Source organism: Epinephelus fuscoguttatus, linkage group LG12 (assembly GCF_011397635.1).
Source record: "Epinephelus fuscoguttatus linkage group LG12, E.fuscoguttatus.final_Chr_v1".
Taxonomy (NCBI): domain Eukaryota; kingdom Metazoa; phylum Chordata; class Actinopteri; order Perciformes; family Serranidae; genus Epinephelus; species Epinephelus fuscoguttatus.
In genome coordinates, this window is record NC_064763.1 from 41,615,869 (window position 1) to 41,636,168 (window position 20,300).

General features: G+C 43.2%; 1 protein-coding gene across 2 annotated transcripts in view; it reads right to left on the reverse strand.

Annotated features, from left to right (window-relative positions):
* Positions 1-1,267: 1,267 nt before the first annotated feature.
* Positions 1,268-20,300, reverse strand: part of LOC125897758 (Down syndrome cell adhesion molecule-like protein 1 homolog) — a 73,875-nt gene continuing 54,842 nt past the window's right edge. The window contains exons 18-33 of one of the 2 annotated variants that reach the window (XM_049591107.1): positions 20,119-20,265; positions 18,377-18,532; positions 16,568-16,707; positions 11,924-12,077; positions 11,211-11,328; positions 10,933-11,096; positions 10,742-10,840; positions 10,248-10,436; positions 8,046-8,333; positions 7,798-7,953; positions 7,630-7,660; positions 7,389-7,507; positions 7,138-7,290; positions 6,261-6,461; positions 5,334-5,645; positions 1,268-4,836 (exon numbers count right to left, since the gene is read on the reverse strand). In XM_049591107.1, the coding sequence (XP_049447064.1) occupies positions 4,403-4,836; positions 5,334-5,645; positions 6,261-6,461; positions 7,138-7,290; positions 7,389-7,507; positions 7,630-7,660; positions 7,798-7,953; positions 8,046-8,333; positions 10,248-10,436; positions 10,742-10,840; positions 10,933-11,096; positions 11,211-11,328; positions 11,924-12,077; positions 16,568-16,707; positions 18,377-18,532; positions 20,119-20,265 (2,861 nt within the window). In that variant the 3' untranslated portion in view covers positions 1,268-4,402. Of the gene's footprint in view, positions 4,837-5,333; positions 5,646-6,260; positions 6,462-7,137; positions 7,291-7,388; positions 7,508-7,629; positions 7,661-7,797; positions 7,954-8,045; positions 8,334-10,247; positions 10,437-10,741; positions 10,841-10,932; positions 11,097-11,210; positions 11,329-11,923; positions 12,078-16,567; positions 16,708-18,376; positions 18,533-20,079; positions 20,266-20,300 lie in introns of both variants that reach the window. The other variant, XM_049591106.1, reaches the window with a different exon arrangement.

A 20,300-nucleotide genomic window follows, 5' to 3' on the forward strand; every position in this document is an offset into this window, starting at 1 on the left:
CGTTGTTGCTCAGTGATGTTTATACTGTGCCCCCCAAATATTAGAACAGGTACCTGATAGTTAAAAATGCCTACTGTATAAATTCTTTATATGTTTACAGATTGCTACCCCCTCATTCCCTCGCCTTATATCTTCTTCCCTTCTCTGTATGTGTGTATTAGTAAATACTGTACTGGTGCACCCAGTTACACTATAAATTGGGATTATGCTGTAAATTGCAGACTGTAATCTAAAGGGCGACCCATGAAGTCAATACACATTCTTCTGTACCTACTGTATCAATCAATTTCCTTGTCATGAAGAGTACTATTAGAGTTATGTAATAACTTATGTAGTTCTGGAAGAGCTATTGTCAGGTCTGGAAAATACCCCAGGACATCAGGGTTATTTTATTTTTGGCAAGATACTTCAAGTTTATAACAGAAAGCCAGTGTGGAGGCAAGGAGGGTCTGATGAAGGACAATATCAAGTTGGACTGCCTGTCACAAGCTCCGAAACTGGCTGGAGTACCCATTCAAGTTAGTATGACTGACGCATTTACACATTAATTCATTGTTTGTTTGTTTTTTAATCTGTTTTTTTTGGGCAGTTTTGCCTTTAATTGATAGGAAAGTCAAGTGTGAAAGGGGGAGAGAGAGAGAGAGAGAGAGAGAAAGGGCATTGTACATGGGGCGCCTGCTCTATCCACTAATCCACTGACGCCCCATTTCATCGTTAAATTTCACATATCATGTGCTTTCATTGGACTCTCATGTATCATCCATCCATTCATTTTCCTAACCGCTTATCCTCTGGACAGGTCACCAGACTATCACAGGGCTGACACATAGAGACAGACAACCATTCACACTCACATTCACACCTACGGACAATTTAGAGTCACCAATTAACCTGCATGTCTTTGGACTGTGGGAGGAAGCTGGAGCACCTGGAGGAAACCCACGCTGACACAGGGAGAACATGCAAACTCCACACAGAGGGGCTCTCCTGGGATCGAACCACGGAGGCGACAGTGCTTACCACTGCACCACCGTGCCGCCCTCTCATATATCATAATATTTGTGTATTTTATATTTTATTTTAATATTATTAGCAGAGTATTAACAACAAGTACCTCCAGTGATGCTCCATACATGTTAGGGAATTCTTTTTAACTGTTCTGCTGCACGTGAAACGCTTCATTATTATATTTCAAAATGAACGTCAATTCGAACATGTTCAGATGATACGCCAACAAACCTGTTGAGAATGACAGAAGCCGTGACGTATGAAAGATAGCTTTATTGCACAAGGTGTTAGAATGATCTTTTTAGTTTTTGCTTTCTTTTCATAGAAAATGTACTTTTGAACACAAGCAATTGCTATAACAAGCAACTCAAACAAATGTTTGGGATACCCTCAACATTTTTTTTTGTTTGTTTTCTTTTTGATTTTCATACATTTTTTCCTTCAATTTTTCCCTTTTAGCAAGCATGCAATGATTTTCTGAGGATGAACAAAATACAAAATAATGATAATAAAAAAGTAAAGTAGGACAAATGACAACATCAAAAGACCTTTAAAAAAGAATAAAAATTCAACAAATTAGTATCAAAAACATAAAGGGAAAGAAAAATGTTTTTTGCCCATTTCAGAAGTAAAATATTTTATTTTTGATACTATTTCAATTTTGAAATTGGGGCATTCAACCCTGATGTGTCCCCTGATTTATTCTGACGAAAATAGCTCTTCATACAAAACTGTGTTTTATGTACAAGACTTAATCTATAAACAACACTGACAAAAGGAGAGATGACGGGTCTAGTATGTTTAGGGTGGTGAATTTTACTTTAATTTATCTGAATGGGGGCAAAGGACGGGAGCCAGACTGCTTCAGGTTTACAGACCGACTCCAGTCCAGTATATACACAACAGCAGTTTGTGTGACCAAAAGAGCTACGAGTCCCTGATTTCACTTGGCTGAACTGGTTTTAGCCACAGGCCACATACCTCAGTACTGTTTGGCCTCTGGAACAAAACAAACAAACAAACAAAAAAACCAAACAAAATAAAATGTTTAAAATTATGAATCAAATCAAAAGACCAACAGAAACCCCTCCCCTAAACAAACAAACAAAGCAAATGGATAAATATAAACCACAAAACGCTATCATGGAGATGCTTCAGAAACACATTCCAATAGGTTCTTGTGTGAATGTACATTATCGCAAAATGGAGGGGTACTGAGATAAAGAAAGCGGGACATATACAGTACTTCAGACAGGGCAACAACAAAGATATCAATTGAGTGAACATTATATAATTTTCCAGCCCACTCACCAGAAGAAAATGTTGACGTTGTACGTTTCTGCACACCACGAACACTTTACATTTGCACGTTTCATACATATCGTATCAGACCTTGACACTTGGAGGTAGAGCGGATGGAGAGTCACCTATAGGCGAGGCACCTGCCAAGCTGCAGACCATTGTTCAAGACTCACCAACAACCAGACAGGTTGTTTTTTAGTGAGTCATTGCTGTGTTTCCTACGTGGTTGTTTTCTGGCGACCCGTTACTGTTTTTCCAGCGGGGATAGTGGCAATAAAGACAGCTGATTTTCACTGTGACATCACTGCTTGTCTAGCAGGAATTGTGCCCCCACAAGCGTTAGTTTAAGCCAAATCATAATCTTTTCCTAATCATAACCAAGTGGTGTTTGTGCCTAAACGTAACCGCACATCAGCCACAGCGTTGTTGAAACATAAAGTTTCACTGTATCGTGCAAATGAAACGCACCCGTGGTTTGCAGGAACATACAGTGCCAACATTTTTCTCTGGCAGTTGGGTTGAATTTTCAAAACTGAACTCCCTGACATATAACATCGCTCAACATTATATTATTTTACTTCATTCACATCAAGACTGGGATTCCTTCAGCTAGTTATCTGTTTCCTTGAAGAGCGAAGATTGGCCGGGTGACACCGAGGCAGGCTGGGAAGTTGGCAGGATGTGTTAGTGAAGCCTTAATTCTGTATCATAATTCAAGTCTGCAGCTGCCTCGCACCGACCCTCCTCCCAGCATAAAACTTATTTAATGTTCCTCTGTGACACTGACTTGGTTTTTTAATGTCACTGTATTTACCAACCACTCAGGCTCTTGACAAGCTTAATAGAGTCAAAGAGCTTATAGTCTCCTGAGCAGACTTAAATAATATTACAGGAGGCTTTCTGCCATGATTGTTTCCACTGAACACCCACAGCAAAGTAGGCATTCAAACCAGGGAGGTTTTATTTGCTCACCCAGCCTGCCTTTTTCAGGAACTGAAACTGAAACTAAGTAGCCTATCTTGCTTCTCCCATCTCAACATGGGTTTTGGAAAGGGCCACTCTCTGTTCATACAGGAGCGAAACACTCTTCGCTAAGTCGGTCTACATACAGTAACATACAGAACATCCCGTATATATACTAAACTTTTTCTTTCTTTAGTCCAACCTTTTTAAATTTCTCTTTTTTAAATTTCATGATTGAGCGATTGTCTCATTCTTAAATTTGACATTAACATTAAATTGCTGTATATACTACTACACTGTCGTAGTACATACAGTTTATACTTTGTCATAATTTCACTTAGATGTCAATAATATACCTACATAGAAATATATATGTAAATTCTTTATAATACCAAATATTCTCTATTTGTAATGTGAGAACTTATAGCTGGTTCATTTGGGTTGTCATGATTTGTTTGAAAAGTTAGACACTGTTCAGCTGGAGAGAGATGTGTGGAGAAGATTAATGTGATAGGAGTCTTCTTGGAGGAGAACCTGAATCATTTCGTTTGGGATCATCATTAAGAGAAAATCTGCCAATAGCTATTTGGGGCTTTAAGAGACACATAGAGGGTGAAAGATACAGTAAGAATAGGGAACTTAACTGGAAGTCCTGCAAATTGACAATAATACTCAAACTATGGAGGACAGTATGCGTGTGCGTATGAGAGACAGGATGGCCACACAGCTTCATACTGGCTATCGTAGTCTTCATCGTCATAAACACAGAGCTTTTAGCTCTTCAATTATAGTCAATATTTTCCGAATGACCACAGAATCGCTTCCTGGGTTTTTGCTGCGCTTCTCCCGCGAGAACTGAGCGGAGCTGAGCACCAGCCGGCTGGAACTGTTAGTTGGAGTTAGTAATTCTTTTACAGAGTCCCAGGTGAACATGGAAAGTAGGGTTAGCTGGGTCTCTGTCTGGGAGAACACCTATCCCGAGGAAAATTAGACAGAACGCTGGGCAGTTCACCATTAGTTGGGTTTAAAGAAAGATGGTTGCATGCCCTTTCTGGCCCAGACTGAAGAGCACCAGAGTGGGGCTGGCTGAGGAGCGGGACAGCAATGCAAGTCTGTGCAAGAGAACGGACTACACCAGCGTGTATGACTTGGAGTAGGCCCCCACACTCTGTTTCTGCAGTCTCCCCAGTGCAGAGGAGCTGCTCTCTAGCAGCGAGTCTCTGGAGCCCCCCACCTTGTTACTGTTGGTGGGGTTGCTGCTCGTGCTGGAAGTGGAAGCTGTCGCTGCAGTGTTGGAGCTGGGCATGGTGAGAGTCCTCTGGGGCAAGGTGGCAGTGCCTGAGCTCGCACCCAAGCTGCCCAGCCCAGAATGGCCCAGCGTCAGGACCTGCTGCTTGGCAGGGTCTAGAGTCTTGTGACGGCCCTGGGTGTGATACGCCCGCTGCGTCAGGCTGCGGATTGAGGCTTCCCGCGGTGGCACAGCTGGGCACGGGTCATGCAGCTCCCCTTGTTTGCGGAAGAATGGGTCTGTCTTCATATAGAGGGGAAGGTTGCAGAATTCACCTGAGAGGCAAGAAAATATTTTTAAACTTAAGTTCGTTTTTCTATACATGTGCCTATATGCCTACACACTGACACAAGCATTGGTGGTCTTGATTTGATTTTTCATGTGTGTGGCAATACTACGCCTTGGAGACATACCAGCCAACAAACATGACTCCTTGCTTCTTCTTCTGCTTAATTATTGTGTAACTATCACTTCCTCCCACAGAGTCCAGTATTTTCCCACTATGTATTCGTATTTATTTGTTGAAATCACTTTGGCTTCTATTCCAGCATTGTCTTTGTCATTTTTTGGAATAAAACTTTACTGTCCTTTGTCCCTTGTTTCAGGGTATCTCTGGGTAACAGTACATAGGCAGAAGACGCAAGAACCTGCGGTCTATATGAGTGTCTTTACTTCAACAGTATGGAGTACAGCAGCTGAATTGAGTGCACACTGCGTTATCAAAGGCGCTACATCAAGAAAAATCAGCTCATCTGAATCTTGTTGTACTTACTTTTGTTAGCGCGGTGGGGAATGGGCACTGCCACATTTTTACCGCGGTCATAGTCCTGCGGTTTGGGCGGTGAGGCAGTGAAGCGGCAGATGCCTGGTTCAGACGGCGTGCTGAGCGAGGTCATGCTGTCTGCCGGGTCATTGGTACCTGTGGTCATTTGGTCAGATGAACTATCGGAGATGAAACACTCTGTGATGGTGAACTTGGCGTGCTGCAGGTGCTCCTCCAGCTTGGCGTGCTCGTAGGCCCTCGCCAGCTCCTCATAAGTGGAGGAGGCGCTCTCCGTCGACACCATGCTGTTTCGACCCTTATCTGGAAAGACAAGAAATAATTTCCTCAGCTGTCAGATAAAAGCTCGTATGAGTCAGGTGTTCTGTTTCCTTACATTGGCCTCCAGGTGGTTTGATTGATTTTAAAAATATATTTTTTATTTGTTTTTAATTATTTTAGAAAAGGATGATGTACAGACACAAACCTTTGGTGTCACTGGAAATATGTATCATCTTAGAGAAACATTTGGTTGAAAGTTAAATATGGCTTCTGAATTCTGGTGAGTGGGAAACTGTCATTCTTTAAGTCATCTTTTATTTATTTGTACAATGATATTATTGTTGCAGAATCATTTTGCTATCTGCTTGTGTCCATGTGTTAACATGGATATAGAAATAATGAAGTCAAGTGATTTTGAAGGGCAGCATTAGGTGAAGATTTCTGTTCAATACTTTCTTTAAATTGCATATTATGTGGTATATACCATTCATTTGTCTCCAGAGGTCTTAAATTTGATTAAAAAACACTAAAGACATTTCAGATATATTCATAAAAGAGCCACTTCTTGGTGTAAAAACTGGAAATGACATAATCGCATTAGTAGCACAAAGTGTAGCCGCATCACTGTGTCAGTGGCAGAGGGTGGGATTGACCCACCTGTGTCTTGCGACAGGCTGGCGCTGTAGCTGTCGCTCTCAGTGGCGGTGATGCCATGCGAGCCCATCGTCCGCCAGTCGGAGGTCAGAGTTCGTGCCGAGGCCGTCGACTGGCTCTGACTGGGGCGGCTCAGCGTCCACTGGCTGGAATATCTGTTCCTGGAGCTGTGGGCTGATTTTATACTCTTCCTGGACACGGGATCTGAGAGAGGTTACAGTGATCAGAGAACGGCGTGGCGGTACAAACACTGTGTATCCATGTATTGATTATCAAGAGGACTAGATACTGTCTTCACTGACTGAAGTGGATGAAGTTCAGTTCAATAGGAGATCAAAGCTTTCACCTGCTCAACAGACGTCATGTTCTGTCACTTTAAGAGAGACTTTATGACTATTAGCATCAATGCTATTTACACTGAGCAACGTCGAAATATGATGTTAACAGGTTTCCTCAGCTATTCTGTTAAATTAAATGTACACAGTGTGCAATCAGCAGATTTGTATATCCTAAAAACTGAAATGAATAAGTCAACTAAGTTTAAAAATCAAAGCCAACGTTGACTCTAACCCCAGTCTCCTGTGTCAAAGTCTTGTGTTTGACCCATTTGTCCACCACGTCTTACTCTCTCCACGGACTGTGTCTCTTTATACTATGTCACCTGAATTTCTGGCAGTGCATTTGTGAATTTTTTCTCATAAATGTACCACTTTACTCCCCGAGAATATCCACGATTGGCTAGTAGTAGCTCTAACCATGACCTCTTTGCCCTAAACCTTAAAAACACCTCCGATCACAGCACGCAGTGGGATCCATAATAAGCTGCCCAGGTGCAAACAGATACTCTGAATCTTTTATTTAAAAAGAAAAACAAACTCACTTGTGCCTGGGCGGATGTCTGACATGTCAATCAAGGGCCCCGAGTTCTGGATAAGGGCTTGGTGGTGCAGAGACACGCCTGTACAGAAGTTCTGCGGATTCACCGATTGGCTGAACTCCGTGTCTGTCACTGGCACTGCTGCCTTGTCCTCCCCTGTTGCAGGTAAACGATGATGACATGACAGTTAATATAAGATACTAGAAAATGACACTAATAAATGATGAGTGTTGCAGTTGAGAGCAGCCACATGCCTATCTGTTTGATGCCTTCCTTGTCCTCAATGAGTAACTGAACACGTGGGATGTCAATGTGCAGCCTTGGTCCTTGAGGAGGGCCCTTCACTGGAGTGTCAATACTGCGATTGTTCTTGCTGCACACACACATGGAAATGACAGATAAAGTCTCCAAAAATGTATGAGGTTAACTTAAGTTAAGTATTACTTCTTCTACACAGCAGACATAAAAACTCAGGCCATAAACGCCGGCTCTTACCTGATAAGCATCTCAGCGAGGCTCTTAGCATCTATAAGAAGACAATATCTTAATTAGATCATAGTTGGCTCTGGAGATAATCGTTTCAACTTGTCACTCAATGTTACATTAATCCATTACACACAATAATGCTGATCTCCCTCTGAACTCTCACTTTCTGTCTCTTACCTCTAAGTCGTTTAAGCCTCTTCTCCTTGCGTTTCTTGCGGATAATGAAGAGCAGAGCAACACCCAGAGTAACCAGGATGACGGGAGAGCCGATGGAGAACAGCTTCTTCACATCATCCCCTTCTCCACGAGCTGATTTAATGGGAGGGATTGTACCTGTGGAGGGACACAAGACAGAGGGAAATATTAAGTACAGAAATTTCAGCACGAGAAGCACTCAGATAGAAAAAGATGTAGGATGAACTTACTGCCGTCATAGTCGGTGGTGGCAAACTGGGAGCTCTGGTTGCCACACCCAGCACTGTTGCATGCCTTCATTTTGAGCTCATACCAGGTGGCCTCGCGCAGCTCACTGAGGAAGAGCTGAGTGGTAGAGTTGGCCTTGAGGCTCTGCCAGGCCCAGGTACCTTTGGGCCTGAAGTCCAGCATCATGTCGGTGATGGGGCAGCCACCGCTGGTCCAGCCCTGCAGGTTGAGCCCCGCATGAGTGGAGTTGATGTGAGTGAGCAGCGGCTGATCTTTATTGAACACTGGCTCTGTGGAGAGGAGAGGAACAGAAGACACAGACCAACAGGAGGTTAGAAAGAGGTTGGTAACGCCAACAAAGGAAACATGTCTGTATGTATTTATTATCATATTAACATCTGGGAGGAATATACCATCAGTGCTATTTCACATTTAATTGTATTTTTTGCGGGGTTCCTAAATACAAAGTCACAGTGGAGTTTTTTAGTGTTATGCAGCGTAACAAAAGAACACTGAGTGTCCCAGCTTGTTGCATTATTGATTCTGAATATTTCCACGTAGAGACTGACGTTTTATCTAATTTCATCTCACTGCATGACAGCAACACTCTGGAGACATTTGTGTCTTTCAGCAAGGGGCAAGTTTTGAAGGTATACTGTGCAGGAACTGTCTGTCACTGTGTGTGTACAGTGTCACCAGTGAAAGTCAAAATAACAGCCAACCCCAGAGTCACTTTTGTTTTGGTGCTGTGACCACGATTTTTGTGGCTTCCTCTACGACGCATGCTGTTTACGGCCTGGCACCTGGTCGCTTTCTTTTTATAAAGCCCCGACCTCACCTGCACACTGTGGCCAGAGACACAGCAGAATAAGGAAATACAGGCACAGGACAGAGTCTCTGCAGATCAATACCCTGCCACACACTTCTAGTGAGTATTATTGAGAGGGATTGCTTTTGTGTGAGTCTGTACATTGCTCTAGGATGTTCCTGCATAGTTTACCTTTAAAGGTTGAGTCTGTATGATTTAGTGGCATCTAGCGGTGAGGCTGCAGAACTTAACTTTTTACTGTGTGCCAAGTGTTCAGGAGAATTACGGTGGTCGACATTAGCCATGTTTCCATCAGCCTGTTAGATGCACATCTAGAAGTATCGCATCGGAAAATTTTGGTGGAAACGCCAAAATTTTAATTAAAATCCCCTGATTCGCACAAACTAAAATACGCTCGCTTTAGCTGGGTTTTGGTTGATTTGAAAAAATGTTGATTCGCAAAACGGGGGATGGAAACAGTTATGTTCAAACTACATTACTAGGCGGTAATGCATTTACAAGCTGGTTGCCAACCACCAGAAAACGTAGAAGAAGAAGAATGCGAGACTTGTTTTGTTTCCGGTTCTGCAGAAAACTTGTGCGAGTTCGTAGTTTTCACCAAAGTCCGTACATTTAATAGAAACACACAGGATTCATATTTCTTTTAATGCGGATTTCCCAATGATTCAAATCACTTTTGGATGGAAACATAGCTACTGTTACAGCTGTGTATGTGTTCTTTGCTGCTGTCCCTATTCCCTCCATGCAGATCTGCTCAGGTGTGCTGCATTACCTAACGAGGTGCAGCACACCTGGCGTGGAGAAGGTGCTTAAGAGCTCCTGTGCCAGCAGCAGAGGAGAGAAGCTCTGGTGTGGGGACAGCTGCCTCTCACCGTGGGATTTTTGTTGTCTTGTCTGCTTGTTTTCATTCTGATTAGTCCCATGAATGTGATTGTTTTAAAGGTGTTTATGTGGTTATTATTGGGTCAGTGTTTGGAGTTTTGTTCGCCCCATAGGGCCGCCTAAGGGTGGGGCGTAACAACACAAAAAATGGAAATTGCCCTGTCTTGAGCCAGTGTTTCATTTGTCTTTGTGGATGAGGACCCACTCCGTATGTAGACATAAACAGCTCATTCTAAGGCAACAAAAACATTATTTAGGATGGAGCAAAGCAAACCAGAAGCCAGATGTGATTTGTCAAACTAAGCAGAGAAAGGTCAAACTTAGATTTAGTTTTATTCCTGGTATGAATCCTGATCTTGATCTGAATGTGAGTGAAACCATTGAGTGAAATTAGCGAAAGCATTTCAATCTGTTTTGAGCAACCAGAGTTATAGTCTATTCACTTGTCTCCTGCTTCAGTCATGTCTACAACACTTCAGTTTCTGCCCCTCACCTCTTCCGTGTGTCTTAGCCTCAATGATCTCGCTGATGCGCCCTGAGCCCACGCTGTTCTTGGCGGCCAGCTTGACCTTGTACCAGGTTCCACAGCGCAGGTTGTCCAGCCTGAAGGAGCGCTCACTGGAGCTGATGAACACATCCCTCCATTCCTCTGTGTTGTCCACAGAATACTGCAGCACAAATCCTGCAGAATCACACGACACAAATCGTTCAGAACGACTACAGTAAATCCAAGAAATTAAGACTGAGGAGGATCTTTGCTGCTGCTGCTGCTACGTCTGTTGGACACCAGGGGGCAGCAATCAGCTACAATCAGCTCTACTTTGGCTACTGTTTACAGAGAAGCATTGTTTACACTGCTGTTTGCAGTATTAGTACAACTAAAGTACAATGAAAATGATGCATCAAAAAATCAGCTATAAGCTCAGGAATATTTCATGAGACACCTGCGAGGTGGGCAGGTGTTTCTCCATTCACAGAGGGTCTTACCTCTGATGGAGCTTCCCCCATTGTCCCCAGGGATCCAAGCCAGGGTGATGGAGGAGGTGGAGGTAGTGGAGACGGTCAGACGAGGCTGATCGGGGGGAACTGAACGAACACACAGCGACAGTAACTCAGCAACAGAATGGGAACGAAGCAAACACACTGGTCACTCAAATGCATCTTCTGTTTCGTCTTACCTTGCACCACCAGATTGACTATGATGGTGTCAAAGCCCAGGGTGTTCGTGGCTGTACAGGTGTAGTACCCAGAATCCTCTGCTTTGACTGAACGTAGCACCAGTGTGCCGTTGGATAAGATCTGCCTTTGACTGTCAGCCGTCACCGGGATGGCAGAGTCCTCACTGACGCAGTACAGACAGGTTACAGATGTTAATCTCATCCAAGTTATTTTTCTCTCACAGGCAGCACTATCAGTCATGACGCTGACATATAAGCGATATAAGATGAGCTCTGACCTGTCTTTGGTCCATTTAATTGTGGGGGCCGGCTCTCCAACTGAGCTGCAGGGCAGACGCACTTCCTTCATCCAGGGTGTGGTCACCGTGCCCCCAAAGGACAGGATCTTAGCCGGGACTGTACACAGAAATAAAGCGATTAAAATTGAATATGTGACACACACTCTGACACACACTCTGACACACAGTTGTACCGACAAAAAACAAAAACTGCCACAGCATCATCTTCAGAAAACTGTCTTTATTCATACTTTCAGATGTCTAACCGCCTGCCTCTGAATGAGTGGCCCCATTGCCTGAGGGGAGAGACCTTTACTCACTGCTGAGTGAATAAAAAGCTGTAGCTCAGTGTTTTAGTGTGGCCCCTCCTCTAACCTCTTAGTTTCAGTCTATCTTTTCTCCACAGATCCTCCCCTCTATTGATTCTCGCCTGCTACCTCTCTCCCCAAGGGTCATTTTACTGGATAGGCCCTGTTCATCACCACATAATTAACAACAGCGTTCCTTGCAACATAGCCGCTACTCGATCAATACTACGGCTGTCAATCAATAACAGAGAGAGCAGACAGAGATAGAAGCAGAGTGATGAAAGTGATCTGTGTATAGGAGATCATGTCGCCACTTCATAGCCATCTTTCGAGCGTTCTCCCTCATAACCTTTACAGAAATCTCTTAACACCCCTCCACACTACAGGTTCACCGGGAGGACCCACCTTTCCCAGCGGGCTCCACCGTGACCTTTGAGCTGATGTTGCCTCTGCCGGCAGTTGTCACGGCTGCAGCCCAGATGTGGTATTGTTTGCCACGGGTGAGGTGCGTGATACGGTAGAATAGCATCTCCGGGTTGGCTTCGTACTCACTGGGCGCCTGGGACAGAGGGCACGCAAGGTCATGTTAGCAAATGATGATAGTCCAGTGGCACAGCAGGCTCTGTGACAGCTCTTGTGACAGAAACTCAAAAACAAGTGTTACAGGTTACACATCTGAAACGATTTCATTGAACTTTAGCATCAGAAAAAAATATGACATTTGTCTTGTTCACAGAGCAAACAAACAAAACAACTTTAAATAAAGAAGGAAACACCACAAACTGCATCAGACATTACAAAGAGCATGCAGTGCAACAAATAAATCATTCCTATTAGATTCAGTGTTCAACACAGGCACACTAAGGCTACAGGTACAGAAAGACACTCTCATTTCACGTCTGCCAGTATATCTTTTTTCTTTGACATTTTAACTGGTCATTTTAAATTCTATAGATTAACATAGCAGCACAGCTTCCCTGCTTCAAGATAAAACAAACAACAATGACTGTCCTTACTTAATGTAAAGGTCCACAGAACAGATTGGCAGTCTGACTGTAAGTAAAATCCTTCTTTAATACATGGATGACCAACGTGTTTCGACTTAAACAGCCTGACTGGCTCGCATACATAGTAGCAGACGTTCTGCTCCTCTGTTGTTCAGTCAGTTACACCACATATTAACATTTTCTCTTTTTCACTGTCATGTGTTTCAATTGGGCACTATGACATACCATGTAACACATGTCACATGACCTCTTGATGAGTTTTAGATTGAACACCTGTCCCCAGCACATTTTATACCCTAATGAAGACTCAGTCATCCATGTATTACATTGGATCTTTACTTATTAAGCCGTCTCACAAAAATGCTTTTTCAGACTGCCAAGCTATACCATGGACTTCTACTTAATGTACGCTGGACAGTCATTACCTGCCCTGTCCTTGAAGAGCACCTGACTTTTTACTTTTACAAACACAGTTTCTTGACCCAGCGCAGCACCCTCTATTTTCTCCATAAAATGATCTGACTTGCCCAGTGTGTAGAACCTCAGGGATGGGCAGTACTTCTATTACTTGTATTTAAAATTCATATTTCAGTTACATTTGAGTATTTTGTAATTTGTATTTGATGAGGCCGATAAAAAGCAAATGTAATTTGTAACAAAACACTTTTGAGTGGAGTAATTTTGTATTTAAAATACTCAAAATACTTTCTCCATGAATCAAAAAACAAAAATAACAGGCTACACATTCTTATAATATTGGATGCAACAATATTTTTTTACTTTTTTTTTTTTAATATCTTTATCTGAATGTTTTTTCAATGTGACCTTCATTGGACTGTGCATAACAACATAACGTAAGAAATTGTATGTTATTAACCGCCATTTTTTGTTTGTTTTTCTGTTTGTTTGTTTTTTTTGTTTTGTTTTGTTTTTTTCTTCTGTCCCATTTTGTTTGCACTGTTATAGTGACCATATGTGTGTAAAGGGTTTAATATTTTTGTTTCACTGAATGTCCCCGTCCTACAAGGACCTGTATGTTAACACACTGTCTCATTTGTGTCACTTTGTTGGCCTTTTGTTTTGTCTTGTTTTCTAAATTTGGAAAATTCAATAAAGATATTGTTGAAAAAAAAAAAGAAACTGTATGTTGTTGTGGTTGATGATTGGGATGAGTATGCTACAAATGAACTGCCTCACATGGGATCAATAAATTTGTCTGAATCTAAATCTGAATCAATAAATAATATTTTAGGGTAGCCTACATGTCCCGAGCTTTGTTCTCTCTTTTTCATTTGGAAAAAGTTGAACACAGGGCTCCAAAGGCTCCAAGTTAGACAGCAGACGTGGATGGAGCCACACTACCAGTAGACTACCTTGCTGCTCACGTCTTCCAAGTTCAACAGATTGTCTGTCAAGGTAAATATTTCATCTGAGTGTGACAGATGTCAGCTGGCTTGCTGTATGATTTATGTATCTATGTATATATCTATTTGTGTGGTACTGTAATTTTCACAGTGTTCTTGTAAAGCACTTTGGTGACTTACGTCTTTTTAAATGTGCTATAGAAATAAATGTGACCTTGACCTTGACCTTATGTCTGGGTCTGGCTACATAGCCTATTGTATAACAATAAACATGGTGATGATAGTTATAATATCAAGCTAGCGATAGCCCAAACCTGAATACTCTGCTACACCAAACTGTGAGAAAACAAGCACAAATTGTCAATAGCTGCGACCAAATTTGCTACTATCACGCCATTATCATAATTGCTCTTTCTGGCATAGTTACTCGTGGTCTCTAATTGCAGCATGTACATTTTGAGTTATTCACAAAAAGATTTGAATCTGTTAGTATAGCGCCACCTACAGACGAATCGTGGGCATTCTTTCTGGTATAGTTACTCATGGTCTCTAGTTGCAGTGTGCAAATTTTGAGCAGTTTTGGTCAAGGACTTTTTGAATTATTCACAAAAAGCTTTGTGGACCGACCAATCAACAGAGTGACCTATAGAGCTGCAGGTTGCTGATAAAAAGAAAAAGAAATAAAGTATTTTCTGTATTTGAAAATACAAAATACATGTGTTTTATTTTGTACATTTATTTGAGGGGTATTTTGTATTTTGTATTAAAATACATTTTGATGTATTTATGCCCATCTCTGCTGGTAATCAACAGGAACATAGAAAAGAGTAAATAGGGATTTTTAAAAAGAAGATTGCATGTGAGATTCCTGTTTGTCATATTGACAGTTACCCATTACTGTATTTTCATGTAGACTCTTTTTCTATTTATACATACTGGATTCCTTAAAGCTTTTCTATTTCTTGAGTTTAAAATGAATTGCTGTCTTTGGTTTACCTCAAACATTCATTTTCCCTACAATCTGCAACACTGCCAAAATTGAATTTAAACATTTAGATGTTTCATAATTTCTTTTTGGTTTCTGGAAGGGGAGCATGTTGACAGTGAAGGCCTTCCTCAGCTATGACTGCTGACCTCTGTATGGACTCCACCTCTGTGTTCATGGAGACTGTCCTGTGAACTCAGTGCTTTGAAAACTGAACTCAGATAATTACTGGTTTTAATCCTGAAGCAGGCGAAAAATGAACTGACTTCCCTCTGACACACACGTGTTAAATGTTTTGAGTGAGTGACGGCCTTTTGCAGGACACATCAGGTGTTGTGCTACACAGTAGAAATAAATCATTGCTTTTAATGTTTGGAGACAGTGTTTCAGAACTGTTGGATTAATTGAGAAAATTTGTAAGATAAAAACTGAAATAAAAGCTCCCCTTTTGTTGCATTGTTTAGTTTTTTGGAACAAGACAGAATAGAGCAGATCACACTGGTCCAACACTGTGGACACAAATGATTTCACCTCATATAGGCTGATTTATTCACTGGGTTAAGAAAATCTAATCTCTAAATTATGTGTTCCTGTGGATATTTTTCCTATAAACACATCTTTGAGAAAATATTCACGCATACACCTGCAGGCACACAAACACACACACACGCCAACACGCACACAAAAGCACTGTTCTCTCTCAAGTCGATCCTCTGTTCTATCTCTTTAATCTGTTCATCTCTCAGTGTTCATCTTCAGTTCCTTCACCATTTGCTTTTCCCCCTTTCCCTCTATCCCCCTCTGTCTAGCTCAGTGATGAGGAGAGGATGGAGGGACAGAGGGAGGGAGGATGTGTGCGAGTGTGTGTGTGTGTGTAGGGGGTGCGTTCGAACATTCCTCCAGCATAGCGGCGGTGTTGTGGTGATCCAGGGAGTGATACAGGGAGATAATGAAAAGACGGACAAAAGCACTCTCATCTCGATGTGACTGATACCCTCCTCTGCTCCTCCCTTCTTCCTAGCCTGTCTCCCCCTCTTCCTCTCCCCTCATCTCTCTCTTTTTTCCCCTCGTTTCCCCCTTGGTCTCTCCCTTCCTCTAATGGTGTTTCTCTTTCTCTCTCTCCCAACCTCCTTTCCTCCCTCCCTCCCCCCTCTCCTCCCTGCCTGTGCTCATTTACATGGCACTCATGCACAGAGAGGGAGGAGTATTTGTGAATAATAAGAAAGTGAGATTCTATCCTGATATCAGATTTCACTGTGTGCTGGTGTTTGTGTGCACATGATCTAACCACAACTGAAATGCCGCACACGCGTGTATAAATAGAAAATGTTGAAATGTGATGTCTGCATGTGTGTGTGTGTGTGTGTGTGTGTGTGTGTGTTTCTGATGCGGCAGTGTGCATGTGTGAGCTTGTTCTCTGCTTCATTTGCATATCTACGTCTCATCACGTTGCCAAGACAACCTCATCTGTTCATCTGGGAGGGCAGGAAATAAAGCGATGGTGCAAACACGGTGAAAGAGAGACACTCGCAAAGATACACACACACATACACACTCGGGTTCAATTAACAATAGTGGTTACAAATTAATTATTTCAATTGGAAGATTTTTATCACAAATTCCTTGTGTCTCAATCACCTGGACCATTTCCTACTGGCCCCCGATGAGCCACACCCACAGAGGAAGGACTTACCGGCTGCCCAGACCCCGGACTGGAGCAGTAGATGGTGTACTTGCGAATAACACCGTTTGGTTTGTGAGGAGGCAACCAGGACACGACCACACTGCTTGGAGAGGAGGGAACTGCCTTGATGCCAGCCGGTGGACCAGGAACTGTAGAAAACACAAAGAAACATCAGCAAAGCGGGCATGCGTGTGCTTCCAGTGTGTGTTTGTGTGTGTGTGTGTGCACATGCTGGGTGTTGGATGCCTGTTAAAGTGAGCAGGCTTGTTTGCAGATTGCTAGTCTTATCCTGCACTAAGCCGCTCTGTGAGGACTTGGAAGAACTCCCTTTGGGTGGTGACAGTGGTGGTGACATATGTTCATTCAGACACTGGTCAGCAGTTCTGACTTTGTGACACCCAGCATTCTCTTAACTCTCAAACCACAAACAGATTAGACACTAGCGTCTGATCCTCTGCTAGCCACTTAAGCCTGACACTGGACACCACTTAATACTCTCATCTCAAAAAAACATGCACACACACATCAGGACACTGGATGCTGTGAAAGGTGAACAATAATGCTTTTGTCGCATTGGCTTTACAGTATGAGGTTCACAGTGTCAAGCCTATTCAGCCCCCGCTATAAATATGACTTGCTCCTGACAGTGGGCCTCATCTGGGCTCTACAGAAGGTGGTTACCACAGTGTAAGACCCAGCTCTCCACATCCAACCCCCAACTCCTCTTTCTCTTCTATGTGAGGCCCCCTGATCCAGTCTTTCACCCAGCCCATGCCCTTACACTCCTCCATCCGGCACATTACATGAGCAGGGATAAAAACAAACTCTAAAAGGATAGATGTAGCGAGGGAGGTTTTAAAAGAGGGAGGCGGGGATGAAAGAATGGCGAGAATGATAGGTGCAGTTCCTGGGGGAGTGATGATGGCGGTGGTGTTGGGGAGGGGCAGATGAGGCAGTCATCATTATCATAACTGGACCTCCATGTCAAAGGAGGAGTGGCAGTGGGAGGGGGAAGAGTTAAGTCCCATCTGGTGCCCAAAATCTGCCCAGGACTGACATCCAGACAAACAGACAGACAGGCAGACAGTCTGCTGCTCAGCCTGCGTGATGACGAGGAGTCGAGGTACAATGGTGCTGAGCGAGCATCCCCACACACGTGAATATATTATGCACCACTGTGCCAATCAGAGAGTGTCACAGTAAAGGGCTAAGAATGTAAGTCTGTAAGTCTGAAAATTAAATTCTTGGTAGCGACATTTCTATTACGTTTGTGATCACCTTTCTATCTCTCCATCTTCAACCCCAAGGCCCCTCCTCCTCCCCTGCTCTGTAAAGAGACATGGATCTGGCTGTAATCCCGCCTCCAATGGTGTAAACAGAAAATTAATTCTCTCTAATCCAAGAGGAGTTAATCCCTGTGCCTATGGCAAGAGGGCTGGTGGAGAGGATGCGGCCTGGGCTGACGGCTGACTCCTGGATGGTATATGCTCCGAGGGAGCACCCCTCCTCTCCCCCAAGTGTCTCCCGCCAGCCCTCCCTGAGCCCTGAGCTGTGGACCCAAAGCCTCTTAATTCTCATTAGCACTGCTAATGGAGCTTCCCAGCATAAATGAGCTTTTGTCATGGGTTTGATACAGCCCAGCACTCTTTTTATATCCCCCCTTCCATCTCCCTTCCCCCTCAGCCATCACCCCATACACTGTGCAAGGATACTTCATGCTTCATTCCCCCAGATGGATTTGTCTGCACTGAAATATATCAACACATAAGTTAAAAGCTGACATCTTTTTCTTCAGGGTTTCTTTCCGTGTGTACTTACGGTCCTCGCGGGTTTGGATATACAAGACGTTGCTGCGGACCCCGTCTCCAGCTTGCGTGTAGGCCAGCACCTGAACACTGTAGTTGGTGAACTTCTCCAGCCCTCGCAGCTCCACCTGTTCACGTGTGGTGGTGATATTTTGCATCTCTCCCCATTCTAAGGAGAACAGGATGTTTTAGAGAGGGCTGCTGGTTATCTGGTGGACTGGCCACACACACTGACTCTGTCTTCTATCGAACACATTTATATACTACTAAGTTGCTTTGCTCAGTATGTTTTGGAGGATATGTGGTTACTCCCTGGATTACAAGGCAGCAGTTGTAGGGAGGACATTGAGGTGGATGGTTGGAAATACAAAGCACAAAACTTTAAAGCAGAGACCAGGATTTGTGTGCTGGGCTTATGTTCTACTGCAGCTCCTGATCAAGGTTAAGAAAAGACTGTGGTTTTGGTTAAATATTGTAAAAGTCAGCACCATCTGTCTTGCAACACAGTCTTTCCCCAACCTTAACAGAGTGCTTTAATAAGTTGCAGCATGTTTGACAAGGGCAAGTGCGCCACAATGACCGAAAACATCCCCATATGGAGAAATGTCCGGCAGCTTCACAAATGACGCCAATTCAAAAACACAAAACAAAAACTGAGCAAGTAAGACAAGGGAAATGAAAATGGAAATATACTACAAAGAGCCAAAATAAATATATTAACGGCAAACATGCTGCCCCAAAATAATGCAACAGAAAACAGTCTCCAGGCCTCTAGGGGGAGCAGCGAGGGGAACAGCTTGATCTGCGAGAGAGAGAGACCAGACGACAGAATGAGTTTGTTTTTGAAGTGTGAAGCAAAATGGAGTAAAGAGGCGATCTGAAAAGGTATGTATTCATATTTACATTTGGTCTTTTTCAATTCTGTGAAATAACAACAGATTTACATAAAAGAATAAGGCCAACTGTAAAAACTGATACATGCCACGTTGCCTCTCTCTTTGACTTTTGCTTCATAAACAAACACACACTCGTCTGGTGTCTCTCACACTCTGCTCTGCTTAGCACCCCCTCTAGTGGTTTAGAAAACGTCCGTTGTGTTGGCTGAATATGCACCGTTTTTTGTTGCATTTACAGTTTCTGTGTTTTTGACTTTGCATCTTTTCTGTATTTGTTGTGTGTTTGCTGTTAATGGATTTATTTTGGCTTTCTGCAGTACCTTTTTTAATTTGCAGCACATTTCCGTTGTTGTTTTGTTCTTTGTTTTTGATTTTCCTATGTGTTTCTGAATAGGCATCATTTCTGAAGCTGCAGTAAGTTTCTCCTAATGGAAATGTTTTGAGCCGTTGTCGTGCCTTCGCTCTTGTCAGCTGCTGTACTTATGTAGACTAGACATAACCAGAAAAATCTTAATTGTGCTTTTCTCTCCATTATCAGGATGTCATTTCCCACAAAACATATTTGCTAGTGCAAATTAGTTGAACAGACATAAGAGCACAAACACACTCAACTACTGTAACTGTAATCCTATCCCATCAGTACTGATGGTGATACAAAGACACACGGGCAAACGTGGACAAATTCAAAGACACACAGGAACAAGAAGTGCTTCATGGGAAAGGTTAACACACTCTGACTTACAACACTGACAGAGAGGCAGGTGGGTGGGTGGAAGGGTGGGTTTTCGGTGAAGTTTAGAATGAGATAGGTGATAATTACTCTGCATTGGCCAATGGGCCTGGCCCCCACAGCACCCACCTCCGTCGGGGAAGAGGGACCAAAACACAACCCGGTAGCCTTTCAGCACACCGTGCAGCGTCAGCCGTGGAGGCTCTGCCCATGTGATCACCGCCTCGTCCGACGTCACAGAGATGGCTCGCACGTTCTGCGGAGGCTCACTGGGCACTGGAGAGAGAAACAGGCGAGCGTTAGTGCTGCAT